General features: G+C 38.5%; 2 protein-coding genes across 45 annotated transcripts in view; one reads left to right on the forward strand and one right to left on the reverse strand.

Moving 5' to 3' along the window:
- The window catches only part of Uqcc5 (ubiquinol-cytochrome c reductase complex assembly factor 5), a 72,703-nt gene that overhangs the window by 26,201 nt on the left and 21,465 nt on the right, over positions 1-25,037 (forward strand). The window contains exons 4-6 of one of the 2 annotated variants that reach the window (XR_007594614.1): positions 3,608-3,681; positions 5,046-5,183; positions 7,309-7,809. The gene's annotated coding sequence lies outside the window, so the exon portion shown is untranslated. Of the gene's footprint in view, positions 1-3,607; positions 3,682-5,045; positions 5,184-5,533; positions 5,623-7,308; positions 7,810-25,037 lie in introns of those variants that run through there. The other variant, XR_007594615.1, reaches the window with a different exon arrangement.
- The window catches only part of Pbrm1 (polybromo 1), a 101,287-nt gene that overhangs the window by 20,067 nt on the left and 56,183 nt on the right, over positions 1-25,037 (reverse strand). For 32 of the 43 annotated variants that reach the window (XM_050158128.1, XM_050158113.1, XM_050158108.1 and 29 more), the window contains 5 exons: positions 18,781-18,966; positions 17,395-17,552; positions 16,379-16,642; positions 13,657-13,802; positions 10,930-11,087 (listed from right to left, as the gene is read on the reverse strand). In XM_050158128.1, coding sequence (XP_050014085.1) covers positions 10,930-11,087; positions 13,657-13,802; positions 16,379-16,642; positions 17,395-17,552; positions 18,781-18,966 — 912 coding nt within the window. The remainder of the gene's footprint in view (positions 1-10,929; positions 11,088-13,656; positions 13,803-16,378; positions 16,643-17,394; positions 17,553-18,780; positions 18,967-25,037) is intronic. The other 11 variants (XM_050158127.1, XM_050158139.1, XM_050158141.1 and 8 more) reach the window with 1 other exon arrangement.

The following is a 25,037-nucleotide window of genomic DNA, read 5'->3' on the forward strand; positions in this document are numbered from 1 at the left end:
TAGTTAGAACAGCCATTCTTTATGTTTTAGAGAAGAAAAAACAGAGATGCAAAAATGATTTTAAAAAGTTCTCTTCATAGCTAAGGGAGATAGGGATGTGGTTCATCTGGCTGAGTGCTTGCCTAGCATGCAGGACCAAGCATGGTTAACTATGCCTGCAACCCACAGTGTTGCAGAGGTGGAAGCAGGAGTGTCGGAGTTGAAGGTCCTTCTCAGACACATACTGGGTTCCAGGTCAGCCTGGGCAACAAGACTCCCATTTCAAAACAAAAGTCAAGTGATCGGAAGCCCTGAAATAAATGTATCTAAGTGCTTTGGCTTGGGTTCCTACTAGGGTCCCTAACCACAGGTGAAACACAGCCTTGATGTCACCTAATAATACAATTTTTCTCTAAAAGCTGTTGGATTTGGGAGGTGGAGAGATGGTTCAGCAGCTCACTGGCTACTCCTCAAGTAGACCAGAATTTAATTCCTAGTACCTATAACGGTTTACAGTTTATATAACAACTGTATATAACTCCAGTTCCAGAGCATCTAATGATGCCCTCTTTTGGCCTCCATGGGCACGAGGCATGTATACAGCATGCAGACATATGTGCAGACAAAATGTCTATACACATTAAAAAAAGATCTTGAACCGGGAGGTGGTGGCACATGCCTTTAATCCCAGCACTTGGGAGGGAGAGGCAGGCGAATCTCTGTGAGTTCAAGGCTAGATTGGTCTACAAGAACTAGTTCCAGGACAGCTAGGGCTGTTACACAAAGAAACCCTGTCTCAAAAAACAAACAACAACAACAACAAAAAGATCTTGATAGGAATTACAATGAATTTATAGATTAGTTTTGGGAGAATGGATATCCTTAAAATAGTGAGCTCTTCCTTTATAATGTAACAGATCATTTTCATTAATTGGGTCTTTTGTAATTTGCATAACATCTTTATCAATATATTGTTTTGCTCCATATATCCAAATATCAGCATTTTATTATATATAAAGATTAACATAGTTATCATTATTCTCTTTCATATATTTTGTAATTGTAGTATATATAATAAAACTTAACCAGACAAGCCACATTTTAAGTGCTTGAGAGTTACATGTAGCTAGTGGCTACTGTAATAGATACATTTTAATACCTATGAAGTAAAATAAAAACTTCTCACAGAAAACAAGACAAAATTTATACAACCTTGAGACATATAGAGATTAAAGTACCATACAGAACCAAAAAAGGAAAAGGAAATATACATGTAATATATATGTATACATAAATATATACATATATTATATATGTAAATATATATACTGGGCCTCAGCAAAATAAAAGATTTCCTCTGCTTTTCAAAAGACAAAATTAAGAAAATAAAAAGAGGGGCTGGAGAGATGGCTCAGTGGTTAAGAGCATTGCCTGCTCTTCCAAAGGTCCTGAGTTCAATTCCCAGCAACCACATGGTGGCTCACAGCCATCTGTAATGAGGTCTGGTGCCCTCTTCTGGCCTGCAGGAATACATGTAGACAAATATTATATACATAATAAATACATTTTAAAAAAAAGAAAGAAAATAAAAAGATTAGTCTTCCTCCAAGAGGAAATATTCATGAGCCAGGTAATTGGCAAAGAATTTGTTTTTACAATATATTAAAAATCTCTTACAAGTCAATAACAAGGAAAACAATACAGTAACAAATTCCTGTTGTTGAATATGCCTGTCACTTCTAGAGTTCTCTACTGGGTTTGCTTGTAGGGGAATTAGGTATCAGCTTTCTCTGGTATGCTAACCCATATTAGGTTATTATTTTTTTAATATAAAGTTTTCTTGTAATTTTTCCACCACCTTTTTGCTCTTATGGTTTCATGCATTCTTGCTCCTAGAGATGGATGAAGCATGTATGTTTAACTACAAGTCCTCATGTTAAGTAGCTTCAACAAAATATTTTAATGCATTTGTTTATCTACTATCTGACCTAATACATGTGTGACCAGTAAGGTAAATTCAATTTTCTGTCTCCAGTCCCTCTCTCCCCAAATACTGGTCAAGCAATACCTGTTTGTTAGTTGAGAGAACACATGTACATTTAAGGCATGCGTTTAAAATGTCCTCTCCCATACGTTCCATGAGAACTTATAGGCATTATTTACCATTAAATTTCTTATAGTGGTCTGTGTATGTGTCTTTTATTTTTGCTTTATAATTGATGAATTATAAGACGGTGCAGTCCGTGCTGGCCAGGAACTTTCAGTGATCCTGCGTCTCTGCCTCCTCGAATGCTGGGATTAAGGACCTGCACCACCACACCTGGCTCTTTACACATCATGAAGGATTCCTAGGTATTGAATATTTAAGTGGTGCAATCTTCAAATTCCTTCTTGATGGCATATGGGAATAAAGTATATTGGTATTTTCACTTACTAATTGTAATAGTTTATCAGATTATCTCTTGGATTTTCTCCATACAGTGTTTCTTTTTTAAAAACTCTGGCTCTTTTTCCTTTTAAAAATTTAAGGCAAATATAATATGTACTCACTCCTAAGTGGCTTTTAGACATAAAGCAAAGAAAAAACAGCTTATAATTCACAATCCCAGAGAACCTAGAAAACAAAGAGGACCCTAAGAGACATATATGGATCTACACAAAAAGGAGAAAAAGATAAGATCTCCTGAGTAAATTGGGAGTGTGGGGGTCACAGGGGAGGATAGAGGGAAGAGGAGAGGAAGGGAGGGAAATGGAGAAAAATGTATAGCTCAATATAAAAATTTAAACTATTACTTTTCTTGTTTTACTAATAAAACTGCTAAAACATTTAATTAGGTTTACAATGAAGGAAACAACAAATATACTAGGAACAGAATGTCCAGTAGGTCACAGTCCTGGAATTATTATCTTAGTGGTTGAAGTAACATTACTGTGGCTATTGGATCCTCCTCCTCTTCATCTTCATCACTGAGACAGGGTCTCTCTATGTAGATAGATCAGGCTGTCTTTAAAAGAACAGAGATTCTCCTGACTCTGCTCCCAAGTGCTAGGAACAAAGGTGTGCAGCACCACACCTGGACACTTGACCACTGCTTAAATGGGCTAAAGGCAATTCTTCCCCAAAAGTGACAAGGAACATGGCTGTCAAGATAGTCTTCTAAGTGAAATATGCCTACCAGCTCTACACCAGGGAAGCTACAAATAGATCTATCTTCAAATCTTGTTTGAGGAAAAAAAATAAGATTTATATTCAACAATGTACCGAGTTAACATCATAAAATTATAAATCCTTTCAAGTTTAAAGAATAAAGCCCAGCTGGCTGGTGGTGGCACACTGCTTTTAATCCCAGCACTTGGGAGGCAGAGAGGCAGGCAGACATTTGTGAGTTCGAGGCCAGCCTGGTCTATGGAGTGAGTCCCAGGAGAGCCAGAACTGTTACACAGAAAAACCCTGCCTTGAGAAGCAAACAACAAGCAAACAAAAAACTTCACACCTTTGGTTGGTTGGTGCATACTGAGATGTAAAAATGGAGCTAAATCTTACTTTTTGAGCACTAAGTGGGGGGTTTATATCAAAATGAAGCAACCATGTCTCACTGTATGTTTCCTGTGCTGTTCATCATTGCAGGCAGGTCAGTTCAAGCACACATGTTCCAACTGGCTGTAAACCAACTACCAACTACTGAAACTGACATACAAGTGGTAAGAGTACCAAGTTTTTGTTCTGATCCATTTCTTTGGAAGTAATTTCACCTTTTTAGAAAATACCATCATTTTTCTTATATAGTCATGTTGAGAATCAAGTACGATTCTGGATATAAAGCTGGTTTAAACACTGTAAGAGTCAATACATTGGAACAGAAAACTTTTTTTAAATTTTTTTTAAAAGATTTTATTTTTTATTATGTATAGTGTTCTGCTTGCATGTATGCCTGAGGGCCAGAAGAGAGCACCAGATCTCATTACAGATGGTTGTGAGCCACCATGTGGTTGCTGGGACTTGAACTCAGGACCTCTAGAAGAGCAGCCAGTACTGCTGCTCTTTTAACCATGGAGCTGATGTGGGAGTGTCATATATCAATCTGTTGATTTCATTGGTTAAGCAATAAAGAAACTGCTTGGCCCTGATAGGTTAAAACATAGGTGGGAGGAGTAAACAGAACAGAATGCTGGGAGGAAGAGGAAGTGAGGTAAGACTCCTCAGACAGACTCCATAGCTCCTCTCAGAGCCAGACACGCAATGAAGCTCCGACCCAGGATGGACGTAGGCTAGAATATTCCCGGTAATATTCCTTGGGGTGCTACATAGATTATTAGAAATGGGCTAGTCCAGGTGCAAGAGTTAGCCGAGAAGAGGCTAGATATAATGGACCAAGCAGTGTTTAAAAGAATACAGTTTGTGTGTTGTTATTTCGGGGCATAAGCTAGCAGGCGGCCGGGGTGCTGGGGACGCAGCCCCGAGCTCCTATTACAACAATGGAGCCATCTCTCCAGCCCTGTAACAGAAATCTTTGGAAAAATAATTATCCAATTAAATTAGTGAAAACAGTGATATAGGGATATGTCAACAGCCATTTCTTCTCAGAAGCACCAAGAAAATTTGTTAAAACTGTTAGAATAAAAAAAAATTAAGGGGTGGGTCCTGGAGAGAGATGGCTTAGTGGTTAAGAGTGCTTGTCGCTCTTTCAGAGAATCAAGTTCGATATCCAGCTCCTACAGTACCTAGGTTCCTGTAACTCCAGGTCTAGTGTCCTCTTTGGGTCTCTATGGGCTCAAACACATATACTAACACACACACGAAATCAAAAAATATTATTACGTGGCTGGAGAGATAGCTCAGAGGTTAAGAGCACTGGCTGCTCTTCCCAGCAACCACATGGTGGCTCACAACTATCTGTAATGAGATCTGGTGCCCTCTTCTGGAATGCAGGCAGAACAGTGTATACATAATAAATAAATAAATCTAAAAACAATATTATTACATTTAGTGTGTTTTTATGTGCTATAGGTGTAGAGGCACAAGTATGTAAGAGGATAACTTGTGATTCTCTCCTTTCATCATGTAGGACACGAACAGAACTCAATTACCTACTCGGACATCTCACTGGCCTAGAGCCAAAAATTCTTTATCAAACTCTGGAATATAGCCAAAGTTTAATAACCATATAATGTTAAATATGAAAATGTGGCTGAAGTCTTGAAAGGTGAGCTTTGTAACTTAGCTTCAACCTATCCTCTTCTAAAAAAATTTTTTTTGTTTTCAAGACAGGGTATTGCTGTAGCTTTGGAGCCTGTCCTGGAACTCACTCTACAGACCAGGCTGGCCTCAAACTCATAGAGATTCACCTGCCTCTGCCTCCCCAGTGCTGGGATTAAAGGGTTTGGAGTCTGTCCTGGAACTAGCTCTTATAGACCAGGCTGGCTTCAAACTCAACAGAGATCTGCCTGCCTCTGCTTTCCAAGTGCTGGGATTAAAGGCATGTGCCACCACCACATGGCTCTAAATTTTTTAAATGTATTTTCTATTTATCTGTACTTGCATATATTTCTCTAGCACCACGTGTATGTCTGGTGCCTACAGAGGCCAGAAGAGGGTGTTGGGATCCCCTGGAACTGAAGTTATAAACAGCTGTGAGCTGCCATGTATGTACTGGGAATTGAACCTGGGTCATCTGGAAGAGCAGCTCTTAATCACTGAGCCATTTCTCTAGCTACCTACGCCTTCCTCTTTTTTTGGGAGGGGGGGTTGTTTTTGTTTATGCTTCAGCAACAGTCTTAAAGATAGCCTAGGTTCTTGGTATGGAGTTTCCAGTTTCAAAAGCAGTGAGAAACACTTCCCTTCCCCTGCAATCCCTGAAAGGAATTTTAGCTGACTGCTCGACTTGTGGGAAGCTTCCTGAAGGATGAACCTTGCAAAAAATTTGCCTGTTTTGTCAACTATGGAATTTTCTCAAGGAGGTAACATGCTATACTACTTTGGTTGAAGACATTAGTCTGTTTAGGTTGCTACAGCAATACTACTGTAGACTGAGAAATTTCTAAAGAATAGAAAAATTTCCAGTTTTAGAAACTAGGAAGTCCCAAACAAAGACGTCAGTGTCTGCTACATTTCTGTTCACTGAACCAGAAAGGTTCTAGGTACCTGGAGCATAAGAACGAAGAGAGAGTAAACCAATTTTTATGATCCCTCTCTAAAACTGTTAGTTTTTTTAGTGCACAGCCTTTATGACCTAAGCACCTCCCAAAAGATCCTACTGGCATTAAGTTTTGACCTATGAATCATAGAGGGGCACACATATTGAGACCACAGCACATTAAAAGGCAAATTAACCACATATTATCATTTGGGGCCTAAGTATCAGATGACTTCCAGGGCAAGCATATATATTTAAGATGTGGTAAGAAGTAGTGGGGAATGGAATGCTTTGGAAATAAGTATTCTGTTTTTCTGCAATCCTGGAGATGGAAACCGGGGATTTAAGCAAGAGTTCTACATGACCAGCCCAAATAAGGGATGTTATTTGTTTAAAAAAAAAAAAAGAAAAAGAAGAGAAAAAAAGTAAATTTCTAGTTTAATTATTATGTTGACATTAAAACTTTATATTGAAATAACTTTTTTTTACAAGAAAATTTCTAAGTGCTATTTCTAATAACATTTTAAGAGCTGAAAGGAATACTCTGGAGAGAGGTGACTGCAACAACCACTTTTCTTATAAACAACAATCATATTCTAAAAATACCTTATAAACTACTGCCACAGTTTGTGAGCAAGAGATCAGACTGAGGATGATATTAAAGCTGAGCTCTGGGTGAGGGAAGTTCCTGCTGGTCTGACTGACAAATGTGAGAGCCATAGCACATCAGTAATATTTTAGAGATTTTTTAAAATTTTTAAAAAAGATGTATTTATTTATTGCTGGGCGGTAGTGGTGCACGCCTTTAATCCCAGCACTCGGGAGGTGGAGGCAGGTGGATCTCTGTGAGTTCAAGGCCAGCCTGGTCTACACTGTGAGTTCCAGGACAGCCAGGACTATGCAGAGAAACCCTGTCTTGAAAACAAACAAAATTATTTATCTCTTATATTTATAGTATTCCTCTAGCATGTATGCCTGCAGGCCAGAAGAGGGCACCAGAGACACCTTACCAGAGATACTGTTAAGTAGGTTTCCAGGATGCCTTCAAATACTAGCTACATTTTAGGGTTGGCTGGTCAGAGCTAACTGTATCATTAGGTTATCTGGGATGGCCTGAAAGAAAGGGCTAGAGGACCACTTTCAGGTCTTCCAGTAGTCATTTGCAGGTGATAATTTGGTGATTGTTCATTTTCAGGGCACCGAATCACTTATTTTTCAATAAACTCCATCTTGTAGGGAAAAAACAACGTAAGTACCAGCTCCAAGTTTCTCCTTTTTTAAGTCTTGGAAGATTTTTGCTAGTTCATCTCTAGCTTCCTGGTCTAACACATTTCTTTGAGCAGCTGCCACAGAGTGGGACTTTGACAGGAGAGGTTGTTGACTGGGTGGTCTGAACGCTCACTCAACTATTCCATTGCCTGGGGTGCTAACTGTGGTTTAGCTACCAGACTTTATTCAGCTTTTAGGAAAGCCCAGTTCTATCTACTTGTTAAGGTGAGTTATTCTTTTTTTTTTTTTAATATTTTTATGGTTTACTTAACTTTATTTTATATGTATTGGTGTGAAGGTGTCAGATCCCCTGGAACTGGATTTTCAGACAGTTGTGAGCTGCCATGTGGGTGCTTGGAATAGAACCTGGGTCCTCGGGAAGAGCAGTCAATGCTCTTAACCGCTGAGCCATCTCTCCAGCCCCAAGGTGAGTTATTCTTTTAAAAAATTATTTACTTGTACTTTCTGTGCATTGGTGTTTTGCTTGTATGTCTGTGTGAAGGTGTCAGATCCCTGGAACAGGAATTGTGAACTGCCAAGTGGGTGCTGGAAATTAAACCCAGGTCATCTGGAAGATTAGCCAGTGCTCTTAATTGCTGAGCCATCTCTCCAGCCCCCCTGTGGACTTTATTTTTTTAATTGGGAATTTAATTTTTCTTCTTTCTTTTTTTAACTTTTACGTCTTTAAACTCAGCATTCAGGAGGCAGAGTCAGACAGTTCTCCATGAGTTCTAGGGTAGCCTGGTCTGCATAGAGTTCCAAGTCAACTGGGGCTACAGGCTGAGTGAGGGTTGTCTCATTTTTTTTTTTTAGCTGTGTGTATGTATGAATAGGGTAGTACATGTGGAGGTCAGAGGACTACTTAAAATATTCAGTTCTCTCCTTCCAGTGTGTAGTTCCCAGGGATTGAACTAAGGTTATAAGGTTAAAAGGCAAGTGCCTTTTACCTGATCAGTCATTTTGCCATGCCCCATTCCCTTGAAACGTTTTATATATGTTGCTCAGGCTAACTTCAAATTCCTATGCTTCTAGTCTGCAAGTACTTGGGAATACTGGTCTATACCACTGGCCTGGTTCAACATTTGTCTTTTAAAACAATTAACTAAGTCAAGAGTCCACTGCTAACAACTTTCATGCAATCTCAGTGAGTGAACACTAATACTTCACAGAGTTTCATCTGAACCCTGATACAGCCCACATTGTGCGGAAAAGGATGGCCGTTGCTTACAGTATGGCTTTGCTATATACTTTAAATAAAAAAACAAAACTCGAGAATGAGTTTGTAGTGGTGGTGAGACGGCTCAGCAGAAGAGCACTGGCTGCTGTCTTGCAAAAGACCCAGGTTTGGTTCCTAGCACTCACATGCTGGCTGATAACCATCTGTAACGGTCAGGAGATCTAAGTTTCAGGCAAGCCTGGTCTACATATCGAGTTACAGGCCATTCAGGGCTTCATTGTGAGACATTATCTCTCTTAAAAAAAAAAAAAAAAAAAAAAGGAGTGAGCTAGGTTGAGCCAGGCATTGAGGTGCACACTTGGAAGATAGAGGGAGATGGACCTCTGTGAGTTTCAGGCCAGCCTGTTCTACATAGTTGAGTTCCAGGACAGTCATAACTATGTGAGAGCCCCCTCCTCGTGCTCTTCAAAACAAAAACAAAAAACCTCAATATTGTTCCTGGAGCAGCAGTATATATTATTTGTGATGAGCTATACTTCTGTAGTCTCCTATGCTCCTAGGAATTTATTGCTAGAGGCAATGTTCTTTGGGTTCTACTGAGGGGCCATGGCTTTCACCTCTGTCAAAGAAAAGGTAAAAGTCATATGAAAAGTTGTACCAAAATTAAAATTAAATAAAAATTAACCCAATAAATTATACAGCTTCCCTAGCAAGAGGACACTTCAGCCTCACTTTTAGAATGCTTCTTTTTAATCTTGTTGGGCTTACACTAGAAAACGACTTTAGTCTGGATCAGACTTTAAAAGGAAGATATTTCCTGCTATAGAAAGGTAAAGTTTAATGACTTTACTGGTCTTAGTTCACTTTCCTCATGACAGAAAGTTGAAAATGTATTGAATAACTCAACAGTGTTGCCATATCTAATTCTGAAAATAATTTTAAGCACCCAAACAATTTAGCTAACATATCATCAAATAAAAACTAACATATGTTTGACTCTGCAAATTCCTTTTTGTTTGAGATCCATGGAGGCTTCTTTAAAACCATGAACAATAAATAAGAAACTGTTTGTAGCTATGCAGGTTAATGGTAGAGTGTGTGCCTTAGCAAGCACAAGGCCCTGGTTCAGCCTCTAACGAGGAGCATTGGTGGGGGAATCTGCAAAATATTAACCATCATTGTAAAGCTTATTACTAGGAATCTTTTAGGAAGCCATCTCAAGGGAATATACAAAGTTAGTATATGATCTAGTGGCTCTCAGGGCATGGAGAAACACAACAGCTGGCAACACTGTTAACCTATGATGAGACATACAACTAGATCTAAGAAACAATACTGTTTGGCTAGAATCTCCAGCTCACCCCTGTTGAAGCAGCCATTCTTCCCTCTCTAAACCCTGCCCTCTCAGAAAAACTGTCAATTGGTAGCTCCTCCCCTGAGGCTGCCAGCTCTCCAATCCCTGCCCAGAGTGGCACAAACCCCTCTTGTGGAGTCCCACCCCCAATCTCTGGGGGCTGGAGAACTCACCCAGGAGTTGCTTTGCTCAAATATACCTGGTCTTTTACTTTTTAATTCAGCTTGATCTGACTTAATGTGTTGGTGGAGAAACCTATTGTCAGGCTACAGGAAGCCTATCAAATACCCTTGGGAATACTTGGTAGATGACCAAACAGAAATCAAGACAGTAGTTTGGAATGGAGGAAATAAAATGATCAAGTTTAAGAATCTAACGGAAATGAATCATTAGACTAGTCTCCCTATCTCCTACTTTACTCTTATAACAGTGTTCACACACTGCCACAATGATTCTTACCTCTAAGTATGTGTGTCACCACACACCACAGTTCTGTTCATTCCGACCATTTCCTTTCAAGTCCATTCATTGCACTGTCTACAAGATCTACTACGTGAGTATTGAGAAAACTCTGAGGGTGTATTCCTTACACCACATCCCCTCCCTATGCCCTAGTTACCCAACCCTTTTAGGTCTCACACACAAACAGATAATCTAAGCCAAGGCATTTGCTGTACCCAGAAGAGAGCCTCAGATAATTCTCTTTTATTTTTAAACCATACTAGGGTCAATTCACATAGCATCTATCAGCAAAATTATGACCAATCACATGACCTTGCCTCAACATTATTGTTAATCTTCTTTGTTTTATTTTCATTTAAAACTCTAATTACCACTTGGTGTTCTGTTATTTATTTATTGACTCCCCAGCCTTTGTTCCAATGTCTTTATGAAAGCAAAGACTTTCGTATTTTTATACTGCAATAGACCCAATGCCAAGAAGAGTGCCTTGTAGAACAGTAATGTTTAATCAATGTTTTGCAGAACAACTGTGATGAAAAATGACAAATACTTACCTAGAATACAACTCATGGGGCAGGTTTCTTCCAGATTACTCAGAAACACTTCTTTTTTGTAGAACATTTTTGTGGGCTCATGTTCTGTTTCTTCTGGATGAATGAAGATGGGGCCATAAAAGTATGCAGCTCCATCTCGAACCCATACTTTTTCAATTCTTGGCAAGAGGAGAATAGAGAAATTAAGGTATAATAATTTAGTCTTGATTATCTAATAAAAAGTACACTAACTAAAATGTAACAGTATGCAGCATCTAGAGGAATTTCACAAATGCTCCTCACACTTTAAGATACCTAGAGAAGACAACTCTGAAAAAAAGGACAAAAAAGAAAAGGACAATAGGCCCCTCTGTGAGAAAAGACTTTAATATAGTATCAAGGGAGGTAACTAAAACACTTTATGCAGCTCACACACTTTCTTCCTGAGATGCTCAGGATGAAAATGAGAAGAGCTAATCATCTGTCACTGGATTCAGCAAGTGTTCCTTCACAACAGAGGCTCACAGCTTTTGGGGGAAGATCAAGCACTAAAATGATTTCTCCTTCAGATGCTATATTTATTTATATATTTATTTTTATCAAATTAAAATTAATATTATTGTCCCACATTTTCAGGGTTCCAGACAAAATAAAATGGCATCTTCCTTTGAGTGAATACTAAGTCTTACCTTTCAATTTACTATACTAACTTACTGGAGTCACCCCTGACTCCTCTACTCTTAGACTCCATAGTCCACTGATTAGGAATGCCATTAGACTAACCTCCTAAATAATACTGTAACCAGCCACATTTAAGAGGCTATCCTTCTTGCCTGGATTATTACAGGAGCCTCCTAGCAGATCCCTTTGCTTTCCATTCTTGAATCCTTTCAGTTTCAGTAAGGAGAAAGCAGAGCAATCTTATTAAATCAGGAGTCAAATGTTACTGCTCTACTCAAAACAATACAAAGATACTTTAACTCTACAAAAGTTCAAGTGCTCCTTGAACGCATTGGCACAGGAGACCACTTCCTAAATATAACCCCACCAGCATAGACACTGGGAGAAACAATTAATAAATGGGGCCTCCTGAAACTGAAAAGCTTCTGTAAAGCAAAGGACACGATCAACAAGACAAAACTACAGCCTACAGAATGGGAAAAGATCTTCACTAACCCCACATCAGACAGAGGTCTGATCTCCAAAATATACAAAGAACTCAAGAAATTGGTCACCAGAAGAACACATAATTCAATTTAAAAAAAAAAATGGAGTACAGACCTAAACAGAGAACTCTCAACAGAGGAATCTAAAATGGCTGAAAGACACTTAAGAAAATGTTCAACATCCTTAGTCATCAGAGAAATGCAAATCAAATCAACTCTGAGATTCTATCTTACATCTGTAAAAATGGCTAAGATCAAAAACACTGATGACAACTTATGCTAGAGAGGTTGTGGGGAAAAGGGAACACTTCTGCATTGCTGGTGGGAATGCAAGCTGGTACAACCCCTTTGGATGTCAGTGTAGCGATTTCTCAGAAAATTGGGAAACAACCTTTCTCAAGACCCAGTAATACCACTTTTGGGTATATATCCAAAGGACGCTCAATCGTGCCACAAGGACATGTGCTCAACTATGTTCATAGCAGCTCTGTTTGTCATAGCCAGAACCTGGAAACAACCTAAATGCCCCTCGACTGAATTTGGATAAGGAAAATATGGTACATTTACACAATGAAGTACTACACAGCAGAAAAAAATAATGACAGCTTGAATTTTGCAGGAAAATGGGGAGGGCTAGAAAACATTATTTTGAGTGAGGTAACCCAGACACAGAAAGACAATGATCACATGTACTCATTCATAGGTGGTTTTTAAACATAAAGCAAAGAAAGCCAGCCTACAAACCACAGTCCCAGAGAACTTAGAAAACAATGCGGACACTAAGAGAGACTTACATAGATCCAATCTACATGGGAAGTAGAAAAAGACAAGATCTCCTGAGTAATTTGGGAGCATGGGGACCTTGGGGGGGGGGGATTAAAGGGGGGAGGGCTGAAGCAGGGAGGGGAACAGAGGAAAATGTAGAGCTCAATAAAAATCAATTAAAAAAAAAGAGTTCAAGTGCTCATGATGGTCTCTGAAAATCTTACATAATTTGCATATTATCCTTTGCCCCTATGTATTACCGTATAACAGGATTCACTCTGCTAGTAGCAAATTGCTGGTTTAAGTGTGGTATACTTATCTCTCAAGCCTTTACATTGGCTATTAACTCTGCTTGGAATGTTTTCTCCGATATTCACAATTTCTTCATGTTAGCTCAACTGCCAGATTTCTAGTGAAGTTTATACAGACCATTCTCTCTGTTCTGACCCCCTTCCTGGCTCCAATTTCAACAGTATGTATCAGGATATAACATACAACTTTACTTATCCAAGATGCTTTTATTTATTTTCCTATTTGAACAAATCTCTACTGAAGCAAAATTATCTTTGAATTTTTGAGTGTTTGTCTGTTTTGAGACAGGATCTAGTCTGGAACCTTTGCTCTTCCTGCCCTAGCCTTCCAATTGCTGGGATTGTACACATGTGTATACTATTCTGCTTGTCACAGAAGTAGGAGCAGGGAAAATATGGTGTGAGGAAGCTGGAGAAACTGCCAGGGGAGGGACTTTTTGTCTTTGCTCTGAGTGTGGAATACTAAATCTCAACTCTCAGTCCCAACCGCATCTTCCCTAATTCACCTGCCCACACGAGGGCGCACCAAGCCATGGGATTTGATGAAGACACAGTCGCCAACCTTCAGCCACATGTCATTGTAATGAAGCTGCTCAAAGTAGTGGCAACCTGGTTCACCATTGGACATCTCCACAGGAACATCTTCTTTTTCCTGTGGAGAGGAACAAATTTTATACAACCTTCTTTATCGGATTTAATTTTAAAGGATTTCCCCCTTCCTCTGTGGTAACAGGGATGGAATCTAGGACTCTGTACGTGCTGAGCAAGTACTGATATCTCAAACCATTTATTTACTTATTTTTAAAACAGGGTCTTATTAAATTGAGCCTGAACTCTTTCTATAGTTCAAGCAGGTCCTAAGCTTTCCTTTCTCTTGCTTCAACCTTTCAAAACCCTGGAATTATAAGCATGTGACACCAGGACCAGCTTCTTCTTAGTAATATCTTTATAAATTAAGTTTATTCAATTTCTTCTAACAATGTAGCTCATTTTATCGCCCACTTGGAAAGTAATACTCCTTTCTGATCCCTGCAGGATTCAGAAATATAACAAGTTGGCCTTTAAGTTGCCTTTGTGATACACCCAACAATTCTGCCTATCGTTTCTATTCTAATTTCCGATTAAATCTCTGGTGAAGCACCCAGAGAAAGTCATTCATTAACACAACAGAAATGTGAGGACTGGTTTCCTACACGACAGAAGTACATACCAAACTCATCTCCAGACTAAGTAGGAAAGTGGAGTGGCAGAGCAGATAAACTTCAGGAGCCATGGCAGTGATGGGGCTGAGGTCATTTTGGAATATTTACCTGACACCTACTCCTCTCCAGACCTGTTCTATATTACTGGGAAGGCTGATAACTAACAACAGGCTGGGGACGGAGGAGGTGCTGAAACTGAGGAGACCCACACTGCCCAAGAAAAGAGTCCAGTTAGAAGCCTCCCTCCTTGTCTGGATCTGTGCTTCTAACCCTCTGTTTCCATAAAGTATAATAACCCTCCATTGTAGCCTCTTCTTACCTACCATTAGACAAGTAAAGCAGAGAGAGGAGAACTAACCACCATATTGGTACCTTCCCCTGACCTCTACTTTCTTTCTTTCCTTCCTTCCTTCCTTTTTTTCCCCCCTGAGACAGGGCTTCCCAGTAGCTATGGAGCCACTCCTGGAACTAGCTCTTGTAGACCAGGCTGGCCTTGAACTCACAGAGATCTGTCTGCCTCTGCCTCCCAAATGCTGGGATTAAAGGTGTGCACCACCACTGACTGGCTTTCTGATTTCTTATGCTTAATTTCTCATCTATAAAATGAATGACAGTGTGCCCCTCAGATGGGAATTTTGGAAAGCATAAGTGATACAAAAATGCTAGTTAAAAAAAAAAAACAGTAATCTAATGAAATATAAAAAATCCTTCGAGTCAGGCAGTAGTGGCACACGCCTTTAATCTAAGCACTCGGGAGGCAGAGGCAGGCACATTTCTGTGAGTTTGAGGCCAGCCTGGTCTATGACAGAGTGACTTTCAGGACAGTCAAGACAGAAAGAGAAACCCTGTCTCAAAAAACCAAAATAAGTAAATAATCACAAAACAACAAAAACCCCTTTATTTTGAATAATCTCTTCATTTCTAAGTGGAACATTTTCTTCCTTGATCATTTTGATCATGTTTTTTTTAAAAATGGATTTATTTCACTTATAAAAATACCATTTCTTCAATTTTCATATGATATTGATTTCATATTTCAAAATTTCATGTTGTACATGAGACCAACATACAGTTTTCTGATGGTCTTTACAGGGTACAGAATACAGTTTGCTCTGGCTTTTCATAATGAACTAAGAAGGGATTTTGTTTCCACACTATCAAGTAGCTTAAATAGTTTTTTTTTTTTTTTTTTTTTTTTTTTTGGACAGGGTTTCTTTATGTAGACCAGGCAGGCCTCGAATTCAGAGATCACTCTGCCTCTGATGCTTGAGTGCTGGGATTAAAGGCATGTGATACCATGGCTCGCTTAAACAGCTTTTAATTATAGCAGCCCTACAAAGAGTTAAAAAGAATCCACCTATGGATGCTTAGTACTCAATACTCATTGGTCTATTTGATTTAATTTTTTATGATTATGAGTATTTTGCCTGCATATATGTCTGCTCATCAGTACATGCTTGGTGCCTGGAGAAGCTAGAGCCCCTGGAACAGGAAATGAGAGCCTGCTGTGAGCTGCCATGTGGATGCTGGGATCAAACCTGGGTCCTCTGATAGCTAGTGCTCTTAATGGCGAAACCATTTCTCCAGCCTCTAGCCCTAGCCCCTTAATTTACCTTTTTTTTTTTTTTTGGTTTTGTTGAGACAGGGTTTCTCTGTAGCGTTGGAACCTGTCCTGAAACTGCCTCCCAAATGCTGGAAATTAAAGGCGTGCGCCACCAATGCCCCTTGATTTACTTTTATTTATTATTTCTTGGTTTTCTGAGACAAAGTTTCCAGGCTGTCCTGGAACTCACTCTGTAGATTAGGCTGGTCAACAAACTCACAGAGATCCACCTGCCTTTATGTTGGCCCTTGACTTACTTTTAAATACTACTCCTTTTTCCCAGGTTTCTTCCTCTTTGTTTGACTAAGGTTTTATACCCTCAATCTTGTTCTTTCTTTTCATTTTTTGAGTTTGAATACATTAATTTCTGAAATAAATATTTTAAGGTTAAAATTCATTTCTAGATGGTTACTATCCACATACCTTTTCCAAGTTAAAATTGTCTTCTGCTCGACTGTCCTCTGAGTTGTCTGTATTCTTCTCATCATCTGCTTTATCTGCATTTGCAAATACAGAAGCCACTCGAACCACAGGCAAGGGCACATCCCGAGGGACAAACCTAACTGAGCTGATGGGCATTGTCCACAGCTTAATTTTCTTAAAAGATTTGGTTTTGGCAGAATATCTTGATTCACAGACAAAAACATCTTCATCTCGAAAGTTTTCTGGGCATAATTTAAAGTATTCCTGGGATGAATTGGAAATAATAACACAAGTAGGTGAATATTCTGAAAATTAACCCCCAAAATAAAAAAAGTTAACCAACCAACTTAACATTAAACTATTAAAACTTTCTGATAAGAAAAAGTAAATGGGTAGATAACTGGGGGTATTTCCTTGGTTATATACCCTTTAATAATAAATATGAATTCTATTTATTTTGCTGACTGCCCTTTGGAAAAATATTACTTTCCATATACTGAAAAATGTTCTTAAAGCTTTAGACAGGTCTTGTGCATATGACAGACAGCTGCACATTTATTACCTAAGAACAAAACTGACAGGTAGTAACGATTACCTTTCAGAAAACACCGTCTTTAGAAAACAGCCCAGCAACATAAAAACATGAATATATCTGTATGCAGATAAATAGTACACAGGAAATGGTCTCTCACAATTATATTCATGTTAATTTCTTATAAATAGATGTAGGTGAAAAATGTTTGAAACAGAGTTTCTAATTTTCTATTTTTCTGGAGGGAGTTTTTGGGACATGGTTTCTCTGTGTAGCCCTGTCTGTCCTGAAACTAGCTCTGTAGACCAGGCTGGCCTTGAACTCACAGAGATCTGCCTGCCTCTGCCTCCCAAGTGCTGGGCTTAAAGGCCTGTGCCACCACACGGCACAGCCTGAGTTTCTAATTTTTTTTTTAAATACAGAGTTTTATATTTAAAATTGTATTTCCAGATAATGATATCATCGGAATGAATGAGTTTCTTACCTTGACAAACATGACTACACATTTGCCTAGAATTTTACTAACAGGAACTTTATTGTAATAGTCACTCTTAAAAACTTCTTTTTCCAGAAATTTTCGTGTAGCCAAATGGAATGTTTCATTTGGCCGATAAAACCAACAGCCGTACAGCCATTTTTCACCTCAAAAACAAAGAAATAAAAGAATTATTAAGAGAAACCTCATATTCTTTGCAAAATTAGAAAACATTTTACTAAGCCATTATGCCAAGGTTTAAACACTGTAGTTTTAGATGAAAATTTCTTGATAGAATTATTTTAGAGGAAATAATATTTTAAAACAGAGAAGCACTATGAGACCTAGAAAACAGCACTTAGCCCTTCAGAGGTATGCAACAGAGAGGAGGAGGTCAGAAGAGCTGCTGGGTCGATATACACTGGAGCACTGTGTTTCAGTGAAGAAGCGGGCAAAGGGAAGGACCTAAGCAAAAAGGTGATGGAATTCAAAAGCTGATTGATGGCTTAGAGAACTGGACTGCCTATATCACATTTGAACATGCTGTTAGCTTCATTCTATTGTCTCAGAGGCAACATTCTATTATTTTAGTTTTCTGTTTTTAGTCAGGTCTCACTGTAGCCCAGGATGACCTCAACCTCCTGAGCGTTGGGGTGGCAGGTATGTGCCACCAAAACAGCTTAAAGGCGGTTTTTTGTTTTTGTGGGTTTTTTTCTTTGTTTCTTTTTTTGACAACAAATTATAAACTCAGTTGTATGTTTGCTTACAATGTTTTTCTTTATTAATAAGCTTTCTTGATGTGTGACATCCATTGGAAAAAGTCTACTAGCTAAAAACATGAGTCTTTCGCTCATCCTGTGCATCATAGAGGAATCTCTGCCTTCCTACAGAGTTTAGCTCCAAGTGTTACTGAGTAAACAACTCTTCTCTACACATTAAGAAGTTAATTTCTGACTCTGCTGTGGAACTGCCCAACAGTGTTAGATCCCATGCTTGTATATAGTATTGTGCTTAATTATATTTATTGGTTCAGTGAACAGTATATTGATATAACTATTGTTGGAAAGCTTAAATAAATGAGTTAAAATTTTTCTTCCAGAGGATAAAGGAAAAGCAAATAGTTATATTTCATCAATCTGTCTTTAAAATTTTTTTATATTAAAAAAATATGTATGTATAACTGTTTTGCCTGCTTGTATGTATGTGTTCCATGTGTAGTTCCGGCAGCTGCAAAAGTCAGAAGGGAGCATCAGTTCTCCTGAACTAGAGTTAGGGATGGTTGTAAGTCATGAGTAGGTATTGGAACTCAACTCAGGTCCTCTGCAAAAGCAACAAGTGCTCTTAGCCACTAAGCCCTATTTCTAGTACTTGTCCTTCAATTCAAAACAAACTTACCAGCTGAATCCTCCCACAGTCTCTCAATACAGACTATATGTGGCTGTAGATTGGCCTCTGCAGGTTCAACATAGACATAATCTCCAACATGATACATGCTATTCTTAAAGCTACAGTCCTGGCTGTATGTACGATGTAAGCCTGAGAGGCCTGCAGTACCTGAGGAGTCTTCACTTTTTTCAGCTTCTTGGATTAAAAAAAAAAAAGATACTCATTAAGACCATGAGTCAGACAAACATTCAAACAATATATCACACTAATACATTGAACTCTTTCTCTTCCCTCTCCCTTCCCTTTTCTGAGACAGGGTCTCTCTAGCCTCAAACCTGGGGTCCTCTTGCATTAGCTGCAGGGACTATAGGGATGAGCTACCACAGCTGGCTCTACTTCATTCTTTGTGTGGCACTCACAGAGAGGACTCAGGAAACGCAGCAACATCAGTACATTCTCAAAGGTCTTTACCTCAAACTGCATTTTGATTTCTGCGATGAGGGTTTCACTAAGCTGTCTAGTTCTTGAATTCATAGGCTCAAGTCCTGCTCTGGCCTCCCAAGTAACTGGAACTATATGTGTTCACCATTATAACTAGTCTCAAAATGGCCTTTCTGAATGAAAACCAACTGAAAATGATATGTTTTGTTCTATAGTTTTTTATAGAACAAAAATAATCACCTTAATAATATACACCTGTATATTAATTTTTAAGAATTCAGAAAGGCATTACAGAATAAATCACATAATCTTACAGAAAATACGATATACCTCTTTTCCATACTGATATTTCTGAAATTATTTCTTCTAAGTTATTACATGGTTACATTAAATTTAGTGGCATTTTAGAAATAAATATGTATGGCACACAATGGTAAACTATGTGCATGTATGTGTATAAAATACTATAAAACATTTCCTCAGACAAAATACTTTTAAACAAGATTTTGATTTTGTTAGGCAAGATCTTTCTCTCATCCTTCTCCTCCCCTCCTTTGTGGACCAGATGCTGCAGGAGCTCCTTCTGCTCCTCCAGCCAATAGCCTTTGAGATACCAGCCCACTGGGGTATGGTATCTTTCACTTTTAAAAAAGCAGCAGCAGCCCTCTGCTCTCTCTCTTGCTTCAGACTCTGCTTCTGGCTACCAAATGCTTTTCCTGGTCATGCAGGAGGCTGTTGTCTAAGACGGTGATCTGTAAGTTTTTCCCTTTAAATAAATAACCCTTTTATTAATCATAATTCCAAACTGGTGTGGGATTGTTTTGTGACTTGCCCCTTTATCTGGCGCCCAACGTGGGGAAACCCCCCATCCCCCGGCCTGGCAGCCTGCTGCCCAATGTCATGATACTGATAGCACTACTACAAGACCAGTTTTCGGTACCAGCTGCACAAGCCAGTTCTAACTTGGTTAGCTGAAATGGTGGACATCGTTTACAACATTCTGGTCAGACCTCCACAAAATACTCAGAGACTATTTGCAATTTTACCAGACATTGATCTTGAAATTTAACCATCATTTTACTTTCACAGGATCCCCTAGAAAGAACGTCGCCCCATGGCAGCTGAAAGTAATTCTAGAGGACAAGGTTCCCTCTGCCAGCATAGTTTGTCCTCAGACTTAGGGACATCATTTAGGGGTTGATTATAGCTGGTATACAGTTGAGGGTCGGGGGGGAATTTTATAAGCTCAGGGATCTTTTTGAAAAAAAAAAAGAAGGGGGAGGAATGAAATGATGGGATAATAGATCGGTATTTGTGAGTTATTGTTTATAGATTATTACATTGGCATAGATTCTTGTATATGGACACAAAATTAAATTGAATATTGTATGCATGCATGCTTCTACCTCTGTTTAAAACAATTTTTATGTATTGACATATATATATTTACCATATTGCAGTGTATACTTGTACACTGTTTACATTTGGAGGTCATTGTCCTCATTTATTGCACAGTTGTTTATTGTCTTAGTCTTTAAGTTAGATAGGTATTAAGAATTATAGATTAATAATCATCTGTTTGTCATATTTATAGTTAGACTAATCGGGATTTTTTAGATACATAGAGATTATAATCTGTATAAATAGATAATCTTCAACCTCTTCAAAGAGCTGTAGAGGCTGGGCGATGGTGGCACACACCTTTAATCCCAGCACTCGGGAGGCAGGTGGATCTCTGTGAGTTCAAGGCCAGCCTGGTCTACAAGAGCTAGTTCCAGGACAGGAACCAAAAACTATGGAGAATCTCTGTCTCGAAAATTCAAAAAGAAAAAAAGAGATGTAGAAAATGGCATTTAATCTAACTTAGAGTTCTGTGGTAGTGAGACACAATCGCTCCTGGCAACACCGATCTATTCCCAAGAGATTGTTGATTGTTGAGCACCAAAGCCACTCCACTTGGAGCTTGTCTTCTTCTTTGCAAAACCAGCCTCTGGGCAAGGAACTGCCCAAAACTCAACTACTGACAAACTACATAGCATCTGGAAATGGATAAACAGAACTGTCAAATCTTGCCAAGACAGGCTAAGACGGTTTTGAAAAATTTCTTGCCTTTAAAAATAATCTGTCAGTTATTCTAGGCCTTAGCCAAAGTTGGTTGCTTCAATGCTGCAAACATGATTTTGGGTGATTGCCCAGGTAGCTAGTTGTCTCTGTGATTTGTTTCATGTTTTGGAAGTTGTTTGTTTGCACTTCCTAATTACTCAGGTAAACTTATTTCCCTTCTCGGATCTTCGATGGTGTTGAAGACTAGATAAATTTAGTTACTTTTCTCTCATGACTTGGCCAAAGTTATTTATTATACAAGACTTAGGCTAGTTAGAATATTTGTTCTTATTGTATATAATTTTGTAGTGGGTTTAGAACTCTCTTACTTAAACAAAAGGGGAGGTGCTTCAGGAGCTCCTTCCGCTCCTTCAGCCAATAGCCTTTGAGATAACAGCCCACTGGGTGTGGTATCTTTCTCTTTAAAAAAGCAGCAGCAGCCCTCTGCTCTCTCTTTTGCTTCGGACTCTGCTTCTGACTACCAGACGCTTTTCCTGGTTGTACAGGAGGCTGTTGTCTAGGACGGTGATCTGTAAGTTTTCCCTTTAAATAAATAACCCTTTTATTAATCATAATTCCAAACTGGTGTGGATTGCTTTGTGACTTACCCCTTTAACCAGGGACTGAACCCAGGGCTTTATGCACATTACTTATGAATGCTGGCAATTATTTTACTTTTATTTAAAAAAAAAACATGTTTCAATAGTTCCAATACAAGCTATCTGAGAACACTAGTGATTATTACTTGTTTAAAGGAAAACACCCTTGGTATTACTATATACAAATGATATTCAAGTAAAGCATTCTCTGAAACAGCAAGTCTCAATTTTTCTGTGAACCTATCCCCTCACTCTAATATTTTTTTTATATTCTTTTTAATTCAAGATCCACCTGCCTCTGCCTACCAAGTGCTGGGATTAAAGTTGTGTGCCACCATTGTCCAGCTTCTGAGTCTCTGATCAAGATTATACAATATAGATATAATATTAATATAATATAAAATGGAACCTGGAGCCTCTGAGAGACAGTTCCTTCCCAAAAAAAGTTCCAAGCAACACTTCCTGCCTACTTAGGTAATATTATATCCTTTTGGGATCTTTGATGGAGTTGAGAATACATAGTTATAGTTTTCCTTAGTTATGATAAAAGATAAAGTAGATATAATATTGTAATTGTAATTCTTCCTTAATACCTGTTTTGTTATATGTAATTTTACTATGTTAAAGTTAACATAGTAAACTTTCCTTTTTATTTAAACAGAAAAGGGGAAATGGTGTGGGAAGTCCTTCTGTATATGTGTTGCTTTTATTGGTTAATGAATAAAGAAGCTGCTTTTTAACAAAACATGACCAGGCTGGAAGAGAGATATACAGGGAGAGAAGGCAGAGTCAGGAGACACCATGTAGCTCTGTGGGAGACAGACACTGGGGATGGAACTTTATCCGGTAAGCCACAGCCATGTGGCGATACACAGATTAATGGAGATGGGCTAGTTTAGGATGTGAGATCTAGTCAATAAGAAGTTAGAGTTAATAGGCCAAGCAGTGATTTAATTAGTACAGTTTCTATGTGGTTATTTCGGGTCTGGGTGTCCGGGAACGATCAAGTAGCCTCCTATAACACAAGTAGATTGTATATGAGCATGGATTTGTGTGTATAACCTGGTTCCAGGAGAACTGGTCAGCCTTGTCTAAAGCTTTATGTTTTTTGCCTTAAATTCTGACTCTGGCTTTTCAAGCCCAGGAGACTTCCAACTAGAGCACAAACTATTCACTCAACCTCTATCGTTTGCCGCAAGAAATCAAAGAAGGCTTAACACTCCACTAGGTTAAAAACATTTATAGGTGTTTATATGGAATCTGTTTAAAAGCATACTTTTTATTTAACCTTTGGCAGTGATAAAGATCAAACAAGGCCATGGCTGTATTAGGCTAATACTCTATTACTGATCTGTAGAAGTAATCCCGTTTTGGAGTAAGCTTTGGGTCAAAGTATATAGTCCACCCTCTGGTTCTCTATTATGTAGTATATACAGTCCAATGAAGTCTTGAGACAGGCACTATTCTTCCTGGGGAGGATGCCTTCTGCTACCAGGTCATTTAATACTTAGAGCTTACATACAAATTCTGTGGGCTTTTCTTGCATGCTCTCCTCCATGATCTCCACTTTTCTCTTACAGAAGGAACCATCTTACTAGGGTTCATGGCCAATGCCAGCTCCACCACATTCTGCCACATCAATTTGGCATGGTCCCAGACATAAAAAACTAAAAGCATTTAACTTGTGATGATGACTCCCATGAGCACTTAGTTCAGATGCTGCCTTTTGACACTATAACCAAACTTCTAAAGTATCAATAACTTCTTTGACAAGTTTTAAGATCAATACAAAGAAATAAAATGTGCATACTTTGACTGAAATTCCATTAAATGCATATTCTAATTTAAAACAGTAACAAAAATGTAGCTGAGAGAGATACAGCTCATTTAAAGTCTGAGTCCTGCCTGTGGCTGCTGGCATTGTTTCTAGCACCTCAGCTGCGGCTCTCCCAATGTTTCTCACTCTCAGAAACTTGTGCTAACAAATTCTTTCCACATCTAACTAAAGATAGTTTTCCATAAATTAAAATGTTGCCAACGAGCATTTTAAATTTAAGTACATATTCCAAATTAATCTCCAAAAGTCTACACCAACTTGAATCCCTCCCTGTGAATCTAAGAGCTTTGCTAAGTTTTTGAGAATTTTATACAAATAGAATCAGAAAACTGTACTAATAGTAGTGTACAAAATGAAAACAAAAGATTGCCTAGCCCTGCACCTTTATAGACAAGAAGTGAGCCCACCAACCACTCAGGTACAAATACCCCAAGGAAAAATTCTGAAGCAGAGCACTGTGCCACAGAGGACTCTTCTCAGTGAGTCCAAGGGCTTCTGTCTAGCTGGATTCAAAAATTAATGAAATCCTTCATTCTTCACTTTTAACTGGAGTATCTGTAACTATTATCCTATGCATGTATGCGCAGAGGGCATTTTTTGGTCAACATGTCCAAAGTTAGAAAGGTATTGTTTGGATGAAGAATCACACCAGAGCCTCAATCACACACCCAGATGATTAGATGATGAGAAGGGACTTCTGAGCCAAGGGTATTTAGTTGAGATACTGACACCAATTAGAAGGGATCTTGTAAAAACGCATGAAAGTAATTGGGGAGTAGATCAGTGAGGAACAAAGACTGAAAATAAATTGTGACTATGGCAAAAAGAAAACAAAAAACAAAAAAACACCCTAGACTACTTACAACAGACTGTCAGCACAAAAATGACCACTATTTCTACACCTTTTTTGTCCCAAATAAAACACTACAACAATTAAACAATAACTTCCCATTCCTCCTTCTTGTTCCTGATAACCTTGAAGTGCTAGACATTTCAAGCAGGTTCAAGCAAACACTATTTGCCTTTTTATATCTGACATATTTCATGCAGTATGTTTCAAAATTTATCATGCGTATTTAAATTTTTATGACTAAATAATATTCCATGAGACGGATAATTTCCTTATTCACACACCATATGCTTGGGGTGTTTCTTGCCCTTTGACCATTATAAATTATGGTATTTGTTCCTGTTTGATATGTCAAGTTGTTTCAGTGTCTATTCTGTATCTATTAATTTTTAATAATTTTTGTTCTAGTCATTACAAAAGAAGAAATATTGAGGAT

The sequence above is a fragment of the Alexandromys fortis genome, unplaced genomic scaffold, assembly GCF_014885135.2.
Source record: "Alexandromys fortis isolate MF-2015 unplaced genomic scaffold, M_Fortis_MF-2015_v1.1 scaffold_106, whole genome shotgun sequence".
Taxonomy (NCBI): domain Eukaryota; kingdom Metazoa; phylum Chordata; class Mammalia; order Rodentia; family Cricetidae; genus Alexandromys; species Alexandromys fortis.